Here is a 19,886-nt window from a genome sequence, read left to right on the forward strand (position 1 = left end):
TCAGAAAAAGCCTAGGAGAAAGGGCATTTTAAGAGTCCCTTCAGGATCAATTTGTTACACCACTCTGCAAGGGTCCAAGCACTAAAACCCTTACAGAGCTCGCACTGCGGTTGGACTTCCAAGTGCGGCACCCCCAGACAATATACACAAGAAAGATGCCCATTGAGTTGGGCATCTTTTTGCCGCATTCCTTACAATGCTTAAGGCCCGTAGTACCTTTATGTTTGTCTTCCATGACTAACAATACAAAAAGCAGTCAACAACAAACCATTACACACACACAAAAAAAAAAAAACCCAAAAAGGATTTCAGGAGAGAGATTTTTTTTTTTTTTTTTATGTACAAACAATCGTCCTGAAACTACGCAGCAAATGAGATCCGAGAAGGGAAGACGGGCACTGTGTGTTAGCCTTAGCTTGAGAGTTTCTGGCTGGCGCAAGTTTATTATAATGGCAGAGTCTGTTCCGAGGATGGAAATGAGACCCAACAGTCAAGAAGAAATGAAGATTGACATCAGATCTAGCTATTACATTCATACATTCTCATTCTCTGGGTGCACTCTCAAAATGGCACTGAAGCTAGCACATGCTTACTCTTTATATGCACATTCAGTCCTTGAAATGCTTCTTAAAGATACAGCATGCACACACTGCTCTACACCTATGAAACAAACTGCGAGCGAAATAAAAACTGATGACTTTTGTTACTTTATGCATTTTTATTTTTGTTTTTCCCCTTTTTTATTTTTCACTGATGACAGCAATGTTATGTTCCGGAGAATTTAAACTTTACTTTCCCTTTTGTGCGCAATATTCTAGTCCTCTTCAGCTTTTTGGGCTCGCAGGAAGCTGGCCTTCTTCTGTGCAACACGATCTTTACGCTGAGCCAGTGAAAGCTTGGCCCGGTTCCAACTGTAAATAATGGAGAAAAAAAAAATTATGCTGCGTCAGTCTACAGAGGCTAGTACGGAGTGTGACCACTCCAAAAGGTCAATAAAGTTCAACCTTCCCTTCCAAAAACAGTAAAACAAACCACCTCCACTAACGCACAGGTAGGCAGTTTGGCAAACCCACTCAAGCAAGCAAGTTATGCAGCCACATTGTGTTAAGGGCAGTTTACCTGCCAAAAGAGCATGGAACATTTACAAGCCACTTCTGAATCATCAGCCAAACAAATAATTTCAAGATTCAATCTTGAAGTAGACAGCAAGTTTGGTTATCATGTACAGCATTCGCAAGGTGCAGCCAATTTTCCAAATCAGTAAACCCTCAACTTCTTAATAAAGATGAACACAGTTCAGTCCTGAACAATTTAGGTCTAAATATAAAAGCATTCTCACATCAGTAATCTCTACAAAAATGCCAGTGCATACAGACAAAAAACGGTACTTTAAATTTTACCTCAGCAAGCATCAACTAGAATGTAGCTCAGTGACAGCCATCTGCAGGTTAGGGGTTATGGGACAAGACCAGCTTATCAAAATGTATATTAATTTCAGTTTATTAATGATGCTATAATACAATTGTTAAAAAGCAAATATAATTTGTATGCATAGCTGGGAGAACTACAGCTTCATAAACTATAGTATTACTGTTCATTTTAAACTGCATTCTTTTAATACGTAATAAGATAAAATAGTACGTGTTGCATGAAGTGAGGCATGTAGTTAATACAAAAAAAAAATTGTTAGCCTGACTCCTCCAGGCTAGGACTGCACTGTTGCTATGGTAGGTTTGAAACATTCAAGGTCAGAAACAAGACCCCTTGGAAGCAGGTGAATCATATACAGGAAAGTGATCACGTGAAGTTGGTTGTCTCTTTTGGCTTTTCCCGGTTATGGGTCGCCACAGCGGAACTCCGGTCCACTAATAACTGGCAGTAGATTTTTACGTGCCGAGTTGCGGCCCTGACGCACAACCTTCAACGAAGGTACGCCCATTTATGCATGTCTCCACACAGAAGACGCTCTAGCTGAGAATCGAACAGGAAGTCTTACTGTGAGGTGACAACGCTACCGCAGCACCACCATCGCAGTTAAGTCCGAGGTGAAAATCACGAGGGATGAGGACATTTGCAAAGTTTTCTATAGGACACAAGACAAGTCATTGTAACGTAATGAAAGTGCATGACTAGGTTTGATGAGAAAAATGTATAAAAAATGTGGTCTGTTTGTTCAGAGAGACTATTTTGAAATCTGCTATGAAGGCAATCTCCCAGAGCTGTAAAAATAAAATCTGTTTGCACATCCTAAAGTGTTGTTCCTGACTAAAGGCATACAAGGTTAATTCTTAATGTTATTTATTTATGACTATAACAGGGTTGAGAATTGTAACAACTGATCAATGGGCTGCTTGCTGTTGGTACTTCTGTTTACATGGCAAAGGTTTCTTCACTCACTTCCTTTAGTCAGACTGTAAAAGTTCAACTTCAGCCCATGTTTTCTCAACTTTACCTTTTCAATAAATCAATCCAAACTATCTCAGATAACTATCTCACACATAAAGGTCATTTCATCTCAGGGGCCCCATAGGGCTCAGGTCTTGGGAACAGACATTTTCTCTGAAGATTAACAACTTTAATACAGACTTACTCAATTTAACCCTTACTATGTATGCTGATAGACTTCTTTTACTTGATTCTGATGATACTGTTACTAAACTTCAATACAACTATTTCAAATTTGGACTCTAAACTGCAGGCAAATTTCCAACATTGTACAGGAGTGGTTAGCATAAAACAAACGAAAACCAATACCAAAGGGCACTGGTTGACTAAGTTTGCAAATGACTGCAAGCTGGGAGCAGTCATCGAATCCCCAAATGACTTGGCAATCCTGCAGGAAGTTTTGCTCCAAATAAAGAAATGGTGCCAAAATCATGGACTGAAGCTAAATGGCAAAAAAAAAAAAAAAATGTATAACTGTAGCCCCTGCGAAGTAATCTACCAGAAGGAAATATCGCAGTAACAATAAGTCCCTAACAGCTGACCCAGTTGTTATAGGATATGAGAACTTATGTGGGCAGTGACCCAATGTTTGACCAACATGTGTCCATTGATGGAAGAAAGCTCTTCCATATTACACAGCTTATAAACAAAGAGGTTGTGTCTAGATCTAGGGATGGCACTGTCCACCTTTACTAAGCCCTCATTAGACAGTTTGAATATAATGCCCCTTTTGGCATGTACATGTCCAGACACATGCAACAACTGGAACACCCACACATCTGCTTTACTAAAAGGACACAACCTAAAAAATATGTCCTACATGGACCTACTCAAATGTCCTGTCATTATACTCTATATCCTAAAGACTACTAAGAGGTGATCTGTGTCTAGCATACAAGCGATCCTCTGACCCAAACTGATGGACCTACTACCCATCAGCAAGTCAAGTGGAATCAGAATATTTTTGTCTAGGAATCTAAACATCTTCTGCAACAGTTTGGAGGGACAAACAGGAATATCTCAGAGGATACCACTGCTTTGGAACAAACTCCCAGTCCACATAAAACAAAGCTCATCCTTGTCCATATTCAGGTACAACTTGGATTTATGGATGGGAACATACAAAATTTACTTCAGGACTGTCACCATGCTTCTTATGGGCAGAGGCAGGTCCTGAATGATTTATTCTCAAGTATGGGTCCCCACAAATCATTTATAGTAAATATATTAATCCCATTTACTCTCATTAGGGATAAATAATCAACCACGGGAAGGGCAAGGTCAATCTAACATCAAATCGTATAGAGGTTAATTCGAGGACGAAAAGGGAAAGTGGCTAAGCTTAAAATGGCCTGCAAGGGGAGCTAGCTTAATAATTTCTTGCCTATAAACCAACTATAAACCCATGCAAAACTGCATTTACATTATATGGAACCCCTCGAAAGGTATATTACACTGCACATTTACCAAGAAGGACCAGTTGGATAAAAATTAAAACAAGTTATGTACAAGTATTTATATTAGTGCTGGATCCAACACCTTTATTAGAACCTCACACTAAGAAAAGACAACAAATTCCTATGATCAGCTTATACTTTGTTAAAAAATCTCCAACCTTCTTTCCCTTAGAGCCAAGAAAACCAATATCTCAACAATATCCTATTAAATTCTGCACAAAACACAACCAGGTTTCAAACAACTTAAAATCCGCAAACATAATCCTTGCTGACAACAGAATCCATCATTGTTCACCTCTGCAAAAAGCTAACTACCTACCTATCTCAGGAAGAGATAAACAGTTGCTCTCTACATTTCTCTTCAAACTGGTCAAGCAAACCGCATGCCCTCCACTACCTCCAAACTTAGAAGGGACAGCTACACAATAAATAATGAGAACGATTTAATTCTAAAAATAAATCCATTCACCACTACTACTGGGGACAGCGCCTCCTCCAAAATGGGACCTGCAGGCTGAAGTAATCTGCCCATGTCTAGTAACAAGCAATCAACATTCTTAACCAAGTACATAAGTTAACTATTACATTAATACGCTTATAAAATGTTTCAGAGGGAGAGATTGCAACTGAGGAGGCTAACAAGGAGGAAAAGGACAGTCTCTGCATATTATGTGTCCCTTATACACCAGCTGTGTGTGATGTCCTGTTGGTGGAGAAAAAGATGACCCTAAGCATTTCCACAGAGGAACAAACAGATAAAATCTCAGGGGTTGGAGAGCTGCACTCCAAAAGAAGGGTCATAAGATTCCCTGGTTAGTTTACTAACACAAATTTCCTTTGGGAGTACAACTATTCTGAAAGTTAGTGCATCCTCTGTGGAGCTTCCCTGAACCTCAAATTGATTTATTGGAGTGCAGGAACCATAACTAGCAAGGCAATGATCTATTCTTGAAAAAGTGCATTATGAAGCCTAAAATTTCACTACAACCTTGGTAAGAATACTGCCCTCATTCCCTTGTTTTTCAAGCTTGATTACTGCAGATGGCTCAGACAGCAAGGTTCAGTCAAATGGTTATTCATAAATTCAGCCACAGACTTCTCTGCAAATCCTGACAGCTGGCATAAGGAATTGCCAAACAAACAATGAGGCCTGTGCTTGCCTCCCTAGCTGAACCATCCACTACACTATGAGCCAATGGTATGGACTAATTAGCTACAGCATTGGAAACTGCCAGCTGGGACTGTAGCTTGATCCAAGTCTACCAACTCTTCCAGAGTATGGACATAATCTTCTAGCAGCTCCCCCCTGAAATCATAACAGGTGCACTAAACAGTTTATGCAATACCGAAGAGAAAGTAGAGGACAAAAATTAGAAGTTACGTACTTACCATAATTCGGCATCTGTGTTGTCCATTTTTCATTCTTCCTCACGGATGGGTTACGGATCAGACCCTCGGATCCGACTCAGTTGCATTTTCACGACTTGGATCCTACTCTGGAGCTCTTCCATCTGCCCACAATGCACATCATCTGCCCACAATGCACATCATCACCCCCAACTCCTCAGACTGAATTTGCTGCCTTACTGCCCCAGTGGATTATAGAAACAGAACGGACAGAAGGAACAGAGGCTCAAACCTGGAACATGAGTGTTCCAAAACTCTTCCAACAATCCTTCTAGGAGTGACAAGGGTGGGGGATGGTTGGAAGGGAAGGTGAGGAAGAATGAAAAATGGACAAAATGCCAAGTTACGTTAAGTACATAACTTCTAAATCTGATGTTGTCCTTTTCATTCCTTCTCACTGATGGGTCAGAGTCCCTAGCTACACAACTCCTAGGAGGCCCTCAAGGAAGGTTTGGCCGGAGCAATGTTGAGCCAAAGGGAGCCCTGCTTTTGGAGACTATGTTCAATTTGTAATGTGCAACAAAGGTATGAGGGCCTTTGACCAAGTGGCTGCAGCGCAGATATTGTCAATGAAAATTCTAGAGGAAAAGGCAAATGAAGTAGCCATAGCTCTGGTGGAGTGGGGTCCAGGAGTTCTAGGCAATTCTAAACATTTCAGAGAATAAATCAGAGAAATGCAGTCAGTAATCAATTTGGCCAAGGTAATTTTGGAAACCACTTGACCCAAGCGGTTAGGGGAAAAATTACAAACTGATCAACTGTCTTGGAGGATTTTGTTCTATGAATGTGGTTGTCTATGAACGTCAAGAAGTTGCAGCATATATTCACCTTCATTAGTTCGGAAAGAAAATGGCAACTTTTTGGCTTGGCTTGATTAATGTTGGTCTCCATAGCCATTTTAGGCATAAAGGAGGGGTTGGTTCATAGAGTACCCTGTCTTTATGGAACATGATGCAAGAACACCTAGCTGACAGGGCCTGGAGTTTAGAGATTCTTTTTGCTGAAGTAATATCTACCAAATAGATGTTTTCTATGAAAGAAACTTCATATCGCAACTACTGAAGTAATAGCTACCAAAGAGATTGTTTTCCATGAAATAAACTTCATATTGCAATTGTCAGCAGGTTAAAGGGTTTGAGTCAATCCCTGGAAAAGCATCAGGTGGTCTCAGGGGGGAATAGGATCTTTAATGGGGGGGGGGGTTCTAAGAAGGAAGATTTCTTTCATAAAAGCCTTGCATAACCTGGAAGCTGATAGAGAGATTTGTTTCCAGCATGAAAATTGGATATTACAGCTAGCTGAAATTTAATGGTGGAAAACTTATCCTCCTCCTTTGAAAAAGGGTTCTGAGGAAGAGCAGGATCACTTTAACAAGCACAGAAAAAGGGTCAATATTTTCTTTAGAAGCTCATACAATCTTTTCCATTTGCTTTTGTAGACCTTCCTAGTGGAAGTCTTCTGGGAAGGCTGGGGAAGTGAGCCTGGACGGTCTTACTATCAATGGAATTGGAGAAACCACATGGTCAGCTTGAGGGTGTTGAAACTGGAATGTTGGAATTCTGAGGGGTGAGATAGGAGGTTCTGAATGAGCTCCAGTATCCATGGAGGATATCTGAGGTGAGACCAGAGAAAGGGGAACCACACCCGTTGATGTCAAAAGGGGACAATGAGTAAGACTGAGCTCTTTAGCCTGCTTGCTTTCTGTAAGAAGCTTGGGATCAAAGGAAGAGAGGAATAAGCATAGAGGAGACCCGGGGGCCAATCGTGAATCAAAGCATCCCGTGATGACTCTCCCGGAGGGGGGATCTGAGCAAAGTACTTTCTGCATTTGTTGTTGAGGGGACAGGCAAATAGGCTACAGCAAGGTTGGCCCCACCAGCTGAAAATCATGTTCGGTACTGATTGATTGATGGACCACAAGTGAGGGATCAGAATGGACTGACTGAGTCCGTTCACCAGCACACTGGTTTTCCCCGGTATGAGTGTTGCAGTCAAAGAGATCTGAAGAGATGGCCCATTCCCTGAATCTCATGGCCTCTCTGCTCAACGGATAGGAACAGGTTCCTCCTTGTCTGCTGATGTATCATACAACTGACATGTTGTCCATATGGATTGCAACAGTTTCCAGAGGGGAATGTCCTGAAAAGCTTGCAATGTTAGGATTGCTTTCATCTTGAGGACACTGATGTGCAGCTTGGTCTCTGAAGGGGACCACATCCCTTGGACCATCTTCCCCTTGTAATGCCCCCTCACCCCAAATAGGAAAGCATCCGTGGCCACTATGGCTGTGGGGGGAGGGAGAGAGAATGGCCTGCCCAAAAACAGGTCGTCTGACAGTATCCACCATTGAATATGATTTCTGCAAATTGGAGTGAGTTTGCTAGGAACAAACAGGGGCTGGTAAACAACAGACCACAGTATTGCCAAGGTCCACTGAGGAGTTGCATGAAAAATTTTGCTAGAGGAACTAGAACAGCTGCTGACACTGATCCAAAAGCCTGCAACACTAACCTTGCAGAAGGGGACAGAAGAAACTAAGTCCCATACCAGATTCCTCAGAAATGTGATGTGAAGAGGTAATGAAGCCCCTATGTTCATAGTATCCAGTCAAGTTCCTATGAATTCTAAGTTCTGTAGAGAAGTCAGGTTTGATTTGGGATGATTTATTGTGATGCCGAGGGAGTTGTATATCCAAATCAAGTAATCCCTGAAATGTAGAATTTGATGTCTTGTGGGGGCGGTGGGGAGCCAATCGTCTAAACAGAGAAACAACTAGAATACTCTGAGGTTCAGATGAGCTGCTATGGCTGCCTTGCATTTGGTGAACACCTGAGGGGCTGTGGTGAGCCCAAAGGGTGATGCTCTGAATTGGTAGTGATTAGCTCCCAGCCTAAAGTGCAGGAAACGCCTGGAGCACCTTTCTAATTTGACTTGATAGTATACATCTTTGAGATCTACACAGCACATCCAATGGTCCTTGCGCAGAAGAGGCAGGATGGACTGCACTGTAACCAGATGGAACTTTGACTTTACATAAAAATTCAGATTGCTTATGTCCAGAACTGGTCTTAAGTCTCCCGTTTTCTCTGGCACCAAAAAGAAGCAGAAGTAATTTCCGAATCCTACTTGTTCGGCTGGGACTTTTTGGATGACGTTTTTGTAGCAGCTTTTGAACTTCTTGAGCTGCGTACTCCCTCTGACTGGGTGGTACGTTGGGGAATTCTCCTGGTTTTTGGAGGTGGAAAAGAAAAGGCAATGTAATAACCAATGGATATTATACTTGGCACCCAAGCGTTGTTTGTAAGGTTTGTCCAGGCGTCTAGGTGCAAGGAAACATGACCCCCGACTGCCTCCAGAGATGGAAAGTCAGGCAGAGCTTCAGGAGTGATGATGCCCTGGTTCTGTAGACTCCCTCTGCCTCTGGGGTAATGTCTACCATTGGAACCTTCTCTTCTGCCTCTGGGGAAGGTTTCCCCACACGTATTCTGAAAAGATCCCCAAGACTTTTGAAACCAAGTTTTCTTCTTTCCTTGCTGGTTTCTGGAAAAGGTCCTCTGAGGAATAGAAAACTTGATTCCCACAGCAGATAGGGTCTTTCCTTCCTGCTCGCTAGAGGTTAAATGTTTCATTCTCGTTTGGATCATCAGTAAAAGAGCCACTGAAGGGGGCATTAACAAAGAACGCCTTAAAGGGTTCTGCAAAGTTACTTAGCCTCATCCACATTTGTCTCCTTACAGCTATGCCTGAATCAGCTGTTCATGCGGTACCTTTCTCTGTATGGAAGATCAACCTAATAGAGGAACTGGCAATGGATGAGAGAGTAGCCAGTTGGGGAGAGACCTTTTTATGGTCCTCCACTGACATGGTCTCAGCAAGACAGTTTGAAAGCTCCTTGATCATATCTTTATGCCATCAGATAAGGTGTGCCAAATCGCATCCGAAAGTGTCAGAGGCGTACATCTGATCTCTGAATCTGACCAATGCTTTGGACTCCCTGTTCGGTGGATGGATAGAGGAGCTCTGTTCAGCTAGCTCCTTTTTGTGGCTGCCGCCATAACAATGTCAACTGAGACACCCTTGCTCCAGTGTGTTCTACCATTTGGTGGGACTAGAAATTTATCCGGATGCCTGGTAATGGGCTCGATAGTGTCCTGTTCCTTCCAGGCCCAGCGGGAAACTAGGTCAATAAGTTCATCTGCCGGTGAGGGGTCACCCAGAATGTAGATGGGCCTGCCCCAAAAGTCTCCAAGAACACCAACTCTTCAGGAGGAGGAGGTCAGGCAGATCACCACCTTTTTTTCTAAGGATGTCTCCCAAAGGAGGAGTCATCAGGTGGCGATCGAGGGGATCCTTCTCAGTCAAAGTCAGTGAGGGACTCTACTGGGGAGTCTTGTCTCTCGCTTTTACACTTCTTCCATGGAGCCTCCTCTGTGAGGTGTTCATGGGAGGTGTCGGAAGAAAGGGGGAATTCCTAAGGAGAAACAGTATGGAGGCTTCCTGGGGTAGGTTGACCGGGATCAGAAATGATGTGCTCAGTGGTCGGACCCGATTGAGAGAATCTGAGATATGAGAGGACAGATCTCTATGTAAAGACAAAATCCCCTTCTATAATCTGGAAAATCAACGGCCCTGGGGGACCTCTCCTGTCACCCTCAGAGCAGAGGCAGCTGAAGAGGAAGGGCCTGGGCCAACCTCGGCCCCCGGCCTCCAGAGAAAATCAGACCAGAGCTGTCAAGGGCTGAGGCAACCAGAGGGAGGGACGGATCTGACAGCATCAGAGCCAACCCCAACATCACGGATCTGAGACCTGCTCTGATCTGTTTAAATTGGAGCAGGGCTGACCAGGGAAAAGGTCAGAGTTGAGGAAGAGGGCTTCCTCGGATCCCACTCTGACTCGGGTGTCCTGGATCCTGGGACTCCGAAACCAAAGGTCAGATTGGAGAAGCAGTGTGAAAGGTCTGGGTCGGTGCACTCACAGATCCGAGAGGGGACAGAACTGGTAAGACACCCCCCCATCTGGATCAGAGCCTTGAGGAATCTACACATCATTCTGACCACAATGGCCTCTATCAAGCTCCTAGTAGATCTGGAAGAGGCTGAGGAAGCGGGTCTTGAATGCTCTGAGAATGTGTGAAATAGCCTGGCTGGCAGTGATGGTGAAACTGACCTTAAACTCTCGAGTTCTTCTCCTAGCTGTAAGATCAGAGTGCCTAGGATTCAACACTGGACCCGAAAGAGAAGGGGACCTGGTAATTGTGATAACTCCCACTGGATTCAAAGATCTTCGAGGATCCAAATGGACGTGAAGATCTTTAGGATCCGTGGAAGTCTTGCAGGATCCAAAGAAGTCAACCTCGGATCTGAGGGTGTCAGATCCTATGTTTTCGTGTGCTTCTATGGGGCTCAGAAAAAGATCTCAGAGACTTTTGCAAGGACCTTCCGAAGCTCGTCTGAGGCATAAGACTTGGAAGGAGTTTGAGCCTCAGGGAATGAGGAAGAGACAGGTAACACCCCTTTCAAAATCAACTTATTTCGTTGGTCAGATATGGCCTGGGGATTGAAGGTGGCTCAGATTTCATAAGCCAACCTAAAATGCTTGGAAGCCAGACAACAGACACTTCTTGTGGACGTCAGAGCTGAGGATCTTGTGCCCACAAGAAATGCATCATTTGAAGCCTGAAGGATTTTCAGACAAACACACAGCAAATATTGGGAGAATAAAAAAAGCCACAATCTTAACTAATGTTAAAGCAGTAGCACCTTATTTAACTTTGGTACTTCAGAGATGAGCCATATAGAGGCAAATACCCCAACACCAGTAAAAACTATCAAAATTCTGGGGGGGGGGGGTCAGCCAAAACTGCCTTCTATTTGCTAAACCTGGGGGGGTGGGTGGGGGCATGTGGTGAGTCCAAAAGGCAGGGCCCTGAACTGATGGTGGTTGGCTCCTAGCCAAAAGAGCAGGTGTCTTCTGAAGCAGTCGATTTTAGTAGGATAGTACGCATCCTTGAGATCTACTGAGCACATCCAGTCGTTCTTGCAGAGTAAAGGCAGAATGGACTGAAGTGACCATCCGGAACATGGACTTCTTGACTGAAGGTTTAGTTCGCTGAGGTCCAAAATGGGATGCAGGTCCCTGGTTTTCTTGGGCACAAAAAAGAAGCAAGAGCAAGGCTGGACCCTTGTCCTGTTGGGACCTCTTGGATTGCTCTTTTTTAAAGAAGGTCTTGGACCTTGAGAAGGGCCAACACTCTCTGGCAGGGTGGAAAGTCCAGGAGAAAACTTTGGACTGAAGGGGGCTGAAAAAAGGGGATGAAGTAACCCCTGGAAATTATCTTGAACACCCACTGATCTGAGGTGATAATTGTCCAGGCTAGTGGGTGGAGGGAGAGTCAACCCCCGATTGCCTCCAGGGCAGGACAGCTGGGCAGAGCTTCAGGAGCGCTGAGAGGGCTTCTTCGAGAAGGGTTCCCGGGAAGCCTGGTTCTGTGGACCCCCTCTGCCTCTGAGACTGTCTCTGCTGTCAAATCTCCTGTCCCGGCTGGAGGAAGAGGATTCCTGGAAGGAAGACTGAGACCTGTGGAACCAAAGTTTCTTACTACCCCTTTGATGTTTTGGAAAAGGATCATTGGGGGTGTAGAGACCTTGATCCCCACCACGGACCAAGTCTTTCCTTCCTGCTCGCTGCAGGTCACAGTCTCTTTGACGGAAGGACCAAACAAGGTCGACCCATCAAAAGGGGCAATAGTGAAGGATGCCTTAAAGGGCTTCACAAACCTGCAAAGGTGAAGTCAGGTGTGTCACCTGCTGGCAATGCCCATGGCCACTGCTTGAGAGGTGGCCTCCACTGCACTGGAGATAAGCCTCACTGAGGAGTTAGCCAGGACAGTCAAGAGTGGACAGCTTCGAGAGACCAATCTGGGAATCTCCCGAGGCAGCAACTCTGAAAGGAAGTGTAGAGCTCAGATATCAAATCCCTTTGCAGCTTGGTAAAGTGCGCCATGTAGTTAGTTGCTCTCAGTCTGAATGTAGCTGAGGCAAATGCACTTCCCAAAATGGTCAATCACCCGAAACTCCCTATTCTGAGGATGGACTATGGAGCTCTGTTCAATGAGCTCCTTCTTAGTACCTGCGGCTGCCATGATAGCAACAACGAGGGTACTCTTGCTCCAAAAGGTCTTATCCTTGGGGGACTTAGAAACTTGTCAGCCTTCTTCGGAACTGGTCCCACTGCGTCCAGTTCCTTCTATGCCATGTTGGCAAGGAGTTGTATGAGCTCGTCGGCAGGGGGGAAACACCCAGGTAGAAGATGGGACAAGTCTCAAAGTCCTTCAGAAACATGGATTCCTCTGAAGGTAGGGCAGGAGAAGACCAACCACCTCTTTGCTTCAAGATCTCGAGAATGTCCCCAAAGAACATCTCAGATGGAAGTCTGGGGGACCAGTCTCCTTCCTCAAAATCCATGTCCTCAGTGAGGGACTCTAGGAGAATCCAAGTGCTTCCTCCTGCACATCCTCTTCCGAGGACGCTCCTCTGTTGTGGGCTCTGGGGTGTACTCTGAAGAGGTAGGGACCCCAAGGGAGGCTAATGCCCATCTGAAGGCACTCGTGGGAGGGCTGACCCTGGAAGGATAATGAGGTCTCACCACCCAACTTTGAGAGGGGCTGGGGTGGACCTAGAGCCAAAGGACAGATAGCTGCCCAGCTAGAGAAGGTACTCTCTTCCGCCAAGAAGGCTGGACTGGGTGAAGCTTCCCCCTCTGCCCCAATGGCTGCCACCAACCAAGATGGAAGAGGAGACCCCAACTCAACACAGACCTCTATAGACTATATCTGCCCTGAGCTGTTCAGTGCAGAGGCCACCAGGGGGAACAGTCTGAAAACTCCAGGCCCAACCCCACTCCTGGGAACCAGCAATGACCTCACAGGGCCAAGGAACAGCCAGTTCTGAGGTTAACGGAACCTAGCCCACCAAGGACCCTGACAGTGTAGAAGAGAAGATATGCCAGACACAGTCGGCCTCTCACAGGGAATGCTCTGATCCTGAGTATCCAAAACTGGATGGGTTGGACGAGGTGAGAGGAGTCCCACAGATGGAGAAGATCCCCTTGGCAACTGAGCAGGGGATGGTAAGAAGCCCAACTCGATTTGGGCCTTGAGAAAGCTCCTCATCATCCTAGCCATGTCTGAGGGGAGCAAGTTCCTGGTGGATCTGGAACAGACTGAGGAATGTCCTGACCTGGCTGAAGGCCTATGGTCTCGGAAAGGAGACAGACTTGTGCGGTTCGGATCCGAGCTCCTGGACCTGGAGGGGGAAATCTTGAAAAACTGTTGGACCTGAAGGTCTAGGTGGATCCAGAAGGAGCAAAATGTGCCAAGAGTGGAACTAAAGGTGGTCTGTGTCGGATCATAGGACCTCCGATGTCTCAGATCTGACGGAGGGAGCTGGGGATCATGGAGAAGAAAGCCCGGATCCGAAGTCAAAGAGGCTGGACTCAGATGCTTGGAACTGCAATCAGAGGGCCTCAGCTTTTTGGCAGGAGAATCCTTGGAGGAAGACTACTTCCTTTTGGGAATGGAGAGACACTTGGAAGGGGAACATGAGAACAGAGGGCCACCTTTAGCAAGCCCCTTAAGCAGGAGCTTGTTCCTGCATTCCAGAACAGCACTGGGGTTGAATGCAGCATAAATGTCGCATTCAACCTCCAGGTGAGCCTCTCTCAGGCAACACACTCCTCATGCGAGTCAGAATGGGGCATTTTCAGAGTGCACGAAGAGTATCTTTTAAAGCCAAAGGGCTTTTCAGACATCATGCTCACACTCAAACAACCACCGCCTGCATGCTACACAAAATAGGGGGGGGGTAGAAAATTAGCTAAACAGGGAAAGTTGACAGCTAACCAAAGGATCCAGGATGAAAGGGCGGGAACCCAGGGAAAAGCTTAAAGAAGAGAGCCTAAACGCTACCAGGAAGGGAGGAAACCTAACTAGGCTAAGGAGGAAGAAGACTAGACACTAGAGAGATCAAAACCCCCAGAAAATAGGGAAAAAAATTGCTTCTCTTAACCGGAAGCTTGAGCTGCAGGATGCACGTCCATAGCGAAATTGCAGCAAATGAGATCAGAGGGTTGTGGGTAGCAAGGGATCTTTGGAAGGGGAGGAGCTTGAACTCTTGATTGGTCCTTTCAGTTGCAGGCTCGGATCGGAGGATAGATCCAAAACCCATCTGTGATAAATAATGACAAGGATAGCATCAGATCAAATAATTTTTCTCATGCTTCAGACTGAGTATCTGAGTCTTAGCTGTCAAGCAGAAAACGAGATCTTACTAGTTGGGGATGGTGAGGTACATTGTCGGTAGAGGGCAGAGCTCAAGTATGGTATCACTAGTCCTCCTGCCTCAAGCACCTTTAAACTTTTCCCTTCCATATTCCCCTTGTGAAGCTAATCTCCTCAGATTGAATTTGATGCCCTCTGCAGACCACTGATGCCATGGAGAACAGCTTCAGAACAGTCTTTCAGATTCTGAAGAAATGTCAACTTTGAAGGGTGAATGGAAGGAGGAATTTCATCTCAGATGGACCAGGATGAAAGGATATAGCATTAGGATAAGTACATATCTTCTATAGTCTATCCAAGTTTCTCTCCCAGGCTACCTACCACTCTCTGGATGGCACTATGACAAGATACCCTAAAGGACTGCAACTCCAAAAGAAGACCTAGACCTGGATATCATATCAAACTTATAATGCCTGGCAAAGGTATACGATGAAGACCAAGTTGCTGTATCACAAATTTCATCCACAGAAGAGTTTCTGAGAAGGCCACAGAAGTTGCTACTGCTATGTTGGAAGGAGCCTTTGGTTTGCCTGCAAGGACTTGTTATGAGATGTATACACAAAAAAAATACAGTCAGGTATCCATCTAGTCAAAATAACTTTAGAAACCTTTGTTACTACTCTATTAAGAGTGAATGAAGCAAGCAACTGGATGTATTTCCTGAATGGTTTAGTTTTATGAAGACTAAATCTCTACTGTCTGTGAACATATAGGAATATGAAAGATGTTTTCTCCCTTGGTGATATGATTTGCAAAAAAGACAAGCAAGGTTTTTAGATTCTGATGCAACTTTTGAGGTGCTAGTTTGTAGGGACACCCTGTCTTAACAGAAAATTAGATATGATGGAGTAGATAAGGTGTGGAATTCTGAAATTCTTCTAGAAAAGAAACTACCATAAAAACAGAGTTTTTCAAGATGGAAACTAACTCTGCAGATTAAGATGGCTCAAATGGACTTTTTAAGGCTTCAAAGATAAAATTAAGATCCCATGGAGGAACCGGTTCTTTACCTGCTAGGCAGAGTAAGAAGATGCCTCTTAAAAGGCCTTATAAAATTTGGAAGATGCTACAGAATGACAGTCAAAGTAATTATGATAACTGGATATTGATACCAATTGAACTTTAACAGCACAATAACTGGAACCAGAACTAAATAAATGCGCAAGGAACTGGAGAATTTCAGGAACAGAAGCAGAACAAGAGTCAATGCCTTGACCAGCTGCCCAAATGGAAAAAAACATTTCCATTTGCTTTTGTATGCTCTAACTTGACTCAAGCAGAAAAGCCTGCACTGTGGGGTCCAGGCCTGGCTACAGCTCTGAAGTCAAGGTCTAGCCCAATGGGTCACAGATGGCCAATGATGACCTAGAGAAAAAAAGGCTGATTTCTATTAACGAGCTGACCTATCTAAAAGGATGTAATCAACAGTCTTTTCAAGGGAATCGTACCTTGCATACACACTTGACAGATACAATAGCAAGTGACACAAGCATATTGGAATCGGAAACCTTCCATTAGCATCCACAACTTTAGTTTACTGATAAATTTGTTTCCGCTTCTTGCCCAGTCTCTGAAACAGCTTCTCAGAGAAGGGTCCAAAGAACTCCTTGTCAAATGGATCATAAGGGAGCACAGCTTTAACTTGGTCTGACAGAGAATGTCCCTTTAACCAGGCATGTCTCCTTTTGATGACCACCACTGCAGCCACACTACATGATGCGTCCAATGCATCACAGTCTTATTTAAGTGAATGTATGGACACCAAGGCCTACTTTGCACTTCATGGACAGTCTATCGCCGTTGCCTTAGTTAATTTCTTTCTGGACAGACTCAAGGTATTTGAGCATATGGAAGTGGCTGTTCAGAGCTCTCATGGCTACGGTAACAGATATAAATCTTTTTGCAAGATCAGTCTATTTAGTCTACACTCCCTATCATCTGGCAAGGGAGTTTTGGTTGCAGGCCTTTATGATCCCTTTGCAGATTCTAGACGGACTGCAGCTGGACCAGCCACTGGTTTTTTATACAGGTGCCTGTGGGACTCAAGCACCCTATAAAAGTGATCAGGATTTCTGGAGGCAGGGGGAAGGGAATAGTGCTGCAGTGATACGTCAACAAATACAACATTCAAGACTTTGTGGGCTGTAGGTATCAACCAGGGGTTTAGGGACAGGGAGGCTCAAGAGGTTCCTATAATTAGCATGGAAGAGTTCCACAGACTCCTAATTAAAGGATGTCTTCATTCTATGAAGGGTATATCCCCAAAGGGAAAAAAACTCAGGGGAGTGAAGCTGAGAAAAAGGTGTACAAGACAGAATCCAAATATTGTTGGGGAGGAAGATGGATCTACACAAGCAAGTTTCTCTTCATCCTCTGACTCTGGGGAGTCTGTACTTCTGGGAGGGGGTATACTTTTTTCCTTTTCGCAGAGGAGGTTCTTGGCACAGGTTCCTGTTGCAGGGTGGGCCGCCCGGACTTCATGAAGCTTTGTGCTAAGAGGACAGTCTTACAGCGAATACTTGAATGAAAAGAGAGGAGATCAGGATAGCCTTGGGCAAACCTACCTCTATCTTTGGTTTGGACGCTTTGGCCTGGGAGCGGACAACAAAGCCTCAGGTCACAGGTGACAGCAGTAACCTCAATCTGGTTCCCAGGTAATTCTTCTCAAACTATTACCAAGGGAGTACCACCCTTCCTCCTGGTCACCGGAACCTAGTACTGCAACACTGACTACACTGTTCAGTTTTCTTGGCCATGGTTCTTACTTCTTTCATATCTTTTAACTTCATTTTGGTTGAAGTGGGAGAAAGACCATCAATGGAAAGTGACAGCATGGAATCAGTAGAGGGGTGTGGCCTAAGACTTTCCGATTTTAATCTAGATTTCCTTCCTTAAAGGAAAACTCTACCCTAAAACTAAAAAAAAAAAAAAAATGTTTTTTTTCAGTCTGTCTGTTTTCTGACCTATTTTTAACACCTGAAAATCACTAAGTGCTTTTTCAAATTCCCAAAGTGGGACATTTTTGGTACAAACGTCAGATTCTGCAGGCCAAAGCATACCCATGGCCAGTACAAAAGACAGAACTTCATTTTTTTGCCCAAATAAAAGCTTGTTGTAGCATTTTTGTTGCTTATTCTGTTTCTTATAACATTTAGGTGCTTCAGATACAGAAAAACTGTTTTATGCAATTACATAAAATATAGGAAATAATTTTGTCCTAAAAATCTCAGGACATTTGCCATTCTTACAATTTTTTTTGCAGGACACAACTGCCCAAAGAGGGACTGTCCCTCAAAGTGGGACAGGTGGTAACCCTAATTTGTAATTTTTGCCTGTTTACCACAGCATGGCTACTGATGGTGCTGGATATATCGTGATCTTCTGCTTCGACTCTTTCCCTTTCCCATAAAGCATTTAAAGTCTTCTTTCCAGGACTCATGCCAGACATAACTGTGAATTCCCATGCCATTGACATATAATGGGAAATCTGTGACTCACTGTCAGTTTGTATTCCTTATGTAAGAGGGCTGCTTTTTTTCTGTTGCTAATCACCCTCATTTATGTTTTCCTCAGAGCTTGCTTTACACTATACTTTGAAGTTATCCAGCTGCAGGCAGAAAAAAGCTGAACTGGAGGCTTTTGATCTAGGTGTTCTTTTGTAGTCCAACATGAATTGACAGTCCATTAACCCCACACACTACTGCAGGTGTTAAAACTGTCACTGCAATTCACAGCTCAGAATTGAAAGGAAGGGACTTATGATCTAAAAATTTCCCCTCTGCCGTTAGATAAGGATTATGTATTTAAATTACTTTACCAGCAGCAAGATTTATTTAAACAATTTCAATTTAATTTTTGGAAGCAAGTTTCAGAAAATTCTTGATTCAGTGCGCGTTTTATTAATAGTGAATTTTGATTTACTCCTAATTATGTCTACAAGACATTCTGTTAACTTGTTTTTGCTTTACCATGTATTTCTGGAGAACAGCTGTCTTGTGACATGCAGTTTCTGTAATTTAGACATTCTACTCACCTCCACGTTTTTTAAATTACAGCAAAACAGTAATTTGCAAACCTGACTCCATGATACTGGCACAGTAAAAGAATGTACTGAAAACTCACTGTATTCTACAGTCAATGCAGTGAAACTTTTTTTTGAGGGTGGGGTGGGCTACTGGATATTTTGGGAAATTAAGTATCACTTGCATTATGCATATAACTAATGCATTTTTAACTTAATATGATCTTTCCAAATTCTACAGTAAACTATTTAGCAATTCTCTACTCCTTAAACTGCAGTAGTAATTTTTCTTTGAGCCACTCTTGGCTTTGTACATATTTTCAATCATAATATTACACTGCTCAACTATTGAGTTGTTAATGTGCAACAGACACGCTAGTCAGCAAAACAGAGTCTTTTATATTTTCACATTACAGCTTATGCTACCGGTCTCTCCAAAAATAAGAAAGAAATGTTTGAAATTTGCACGAAACACCACTTAGGAGGCTTACAACCTTCAGTAAATTCAGGATTGCAGCATCCAATTCGCAGTTGCACTAACTAAACTTGTCAAGTCAGGAAACAAGCACAAAGGACTGAATTGCTATTTACAGTGAGTACAGTGTGTCAATTTTTCCTTCATAATTTTCCTGTCTACCTTTGTACAAGTCACTTACAAGGCTATGCTGTGTGGCCTTTTGGAACATTGCACATCTTACTCTAAGTTCTCCAGCACACTGCATCCGGAGCTCCAAAAGCACACTTCAGAGCACAGACTGACAGCAACACTGAAGGAGCTGCTGGAATTTCTGGCAAATACAGGTTGTGTACTACATGTAACAATAGCCTGTATTCTCCATATGTCTGGAGTATGGGGTAGGGCTGAAAGATGGAAACCTTTTCTTACACAGAAAAATATCCAGGCCTGACTAAAATTTGCAAAACAATACAAAGTCTCCCAAAAGCATGTGAGAAAATGTATTATGGTCTGATGAGACCAAGGCTGAACTTTTTGTTCACAATTCCAAAAGGTACATGTGGTGCAAATGCAACACTTCGCATCACCGAAAGAGCACCATCCCCACAGTGAAGCATGGTGGTGGCAATATCATGCTTTGGGGTTGCTTTTCTTCGGCTGGAAATGGGGATTTAGTCAAGTTGGAGGGAACTGTAAACAATTCTAAATATTAGTCACTTCTGGCCCAAAACCTTCGGGCATCTGCTAGAAAGCTGAAGACA

General features: G+C 43.9%; 1 protein-coding gene across 2 annotated transcripts in view; it reads right to left on the minus strand.

Annotated features, from left to right (window-relative positions):
- Nucleotides 1-703: 703 nt before the first annotated feature.
- LOC122811596 (60S ribosomal protein L5-B-like) overlaps nt 704-19,886 on the minus strand; it is a 225,772-nt gene continuing 206,589 nt past the window's right edge. For both annotated transcript variants that reach the window (XM_044083551.1, XM_044083550.1), the window contains one exon: nt 704-911. In XM_044083551.1, the coding sequence (XP_043939486.1) occupies nt 815-911 (97 nt within the window). In that variant the 3' untranslated portion in view covers nt 704-814. The remainder of the gene's footprint in view (nt 912-19,886) is intronic.

The sequence above is a fragment of the Protopterus annectens genome, chromosome 9.part0 (genome assembly GCF_019279795.1).
Source record: "Protopterus annectens isolate FY-2018-M chromosome 9.part0, PAN1.0, whole genome shotgun sequence".
Taxonomy (NCBI): Eukaryota; Metazoa; Chordata; order Ceratodontiformes; family Protopteridae; genus Protopterus; species Protopterus annectens.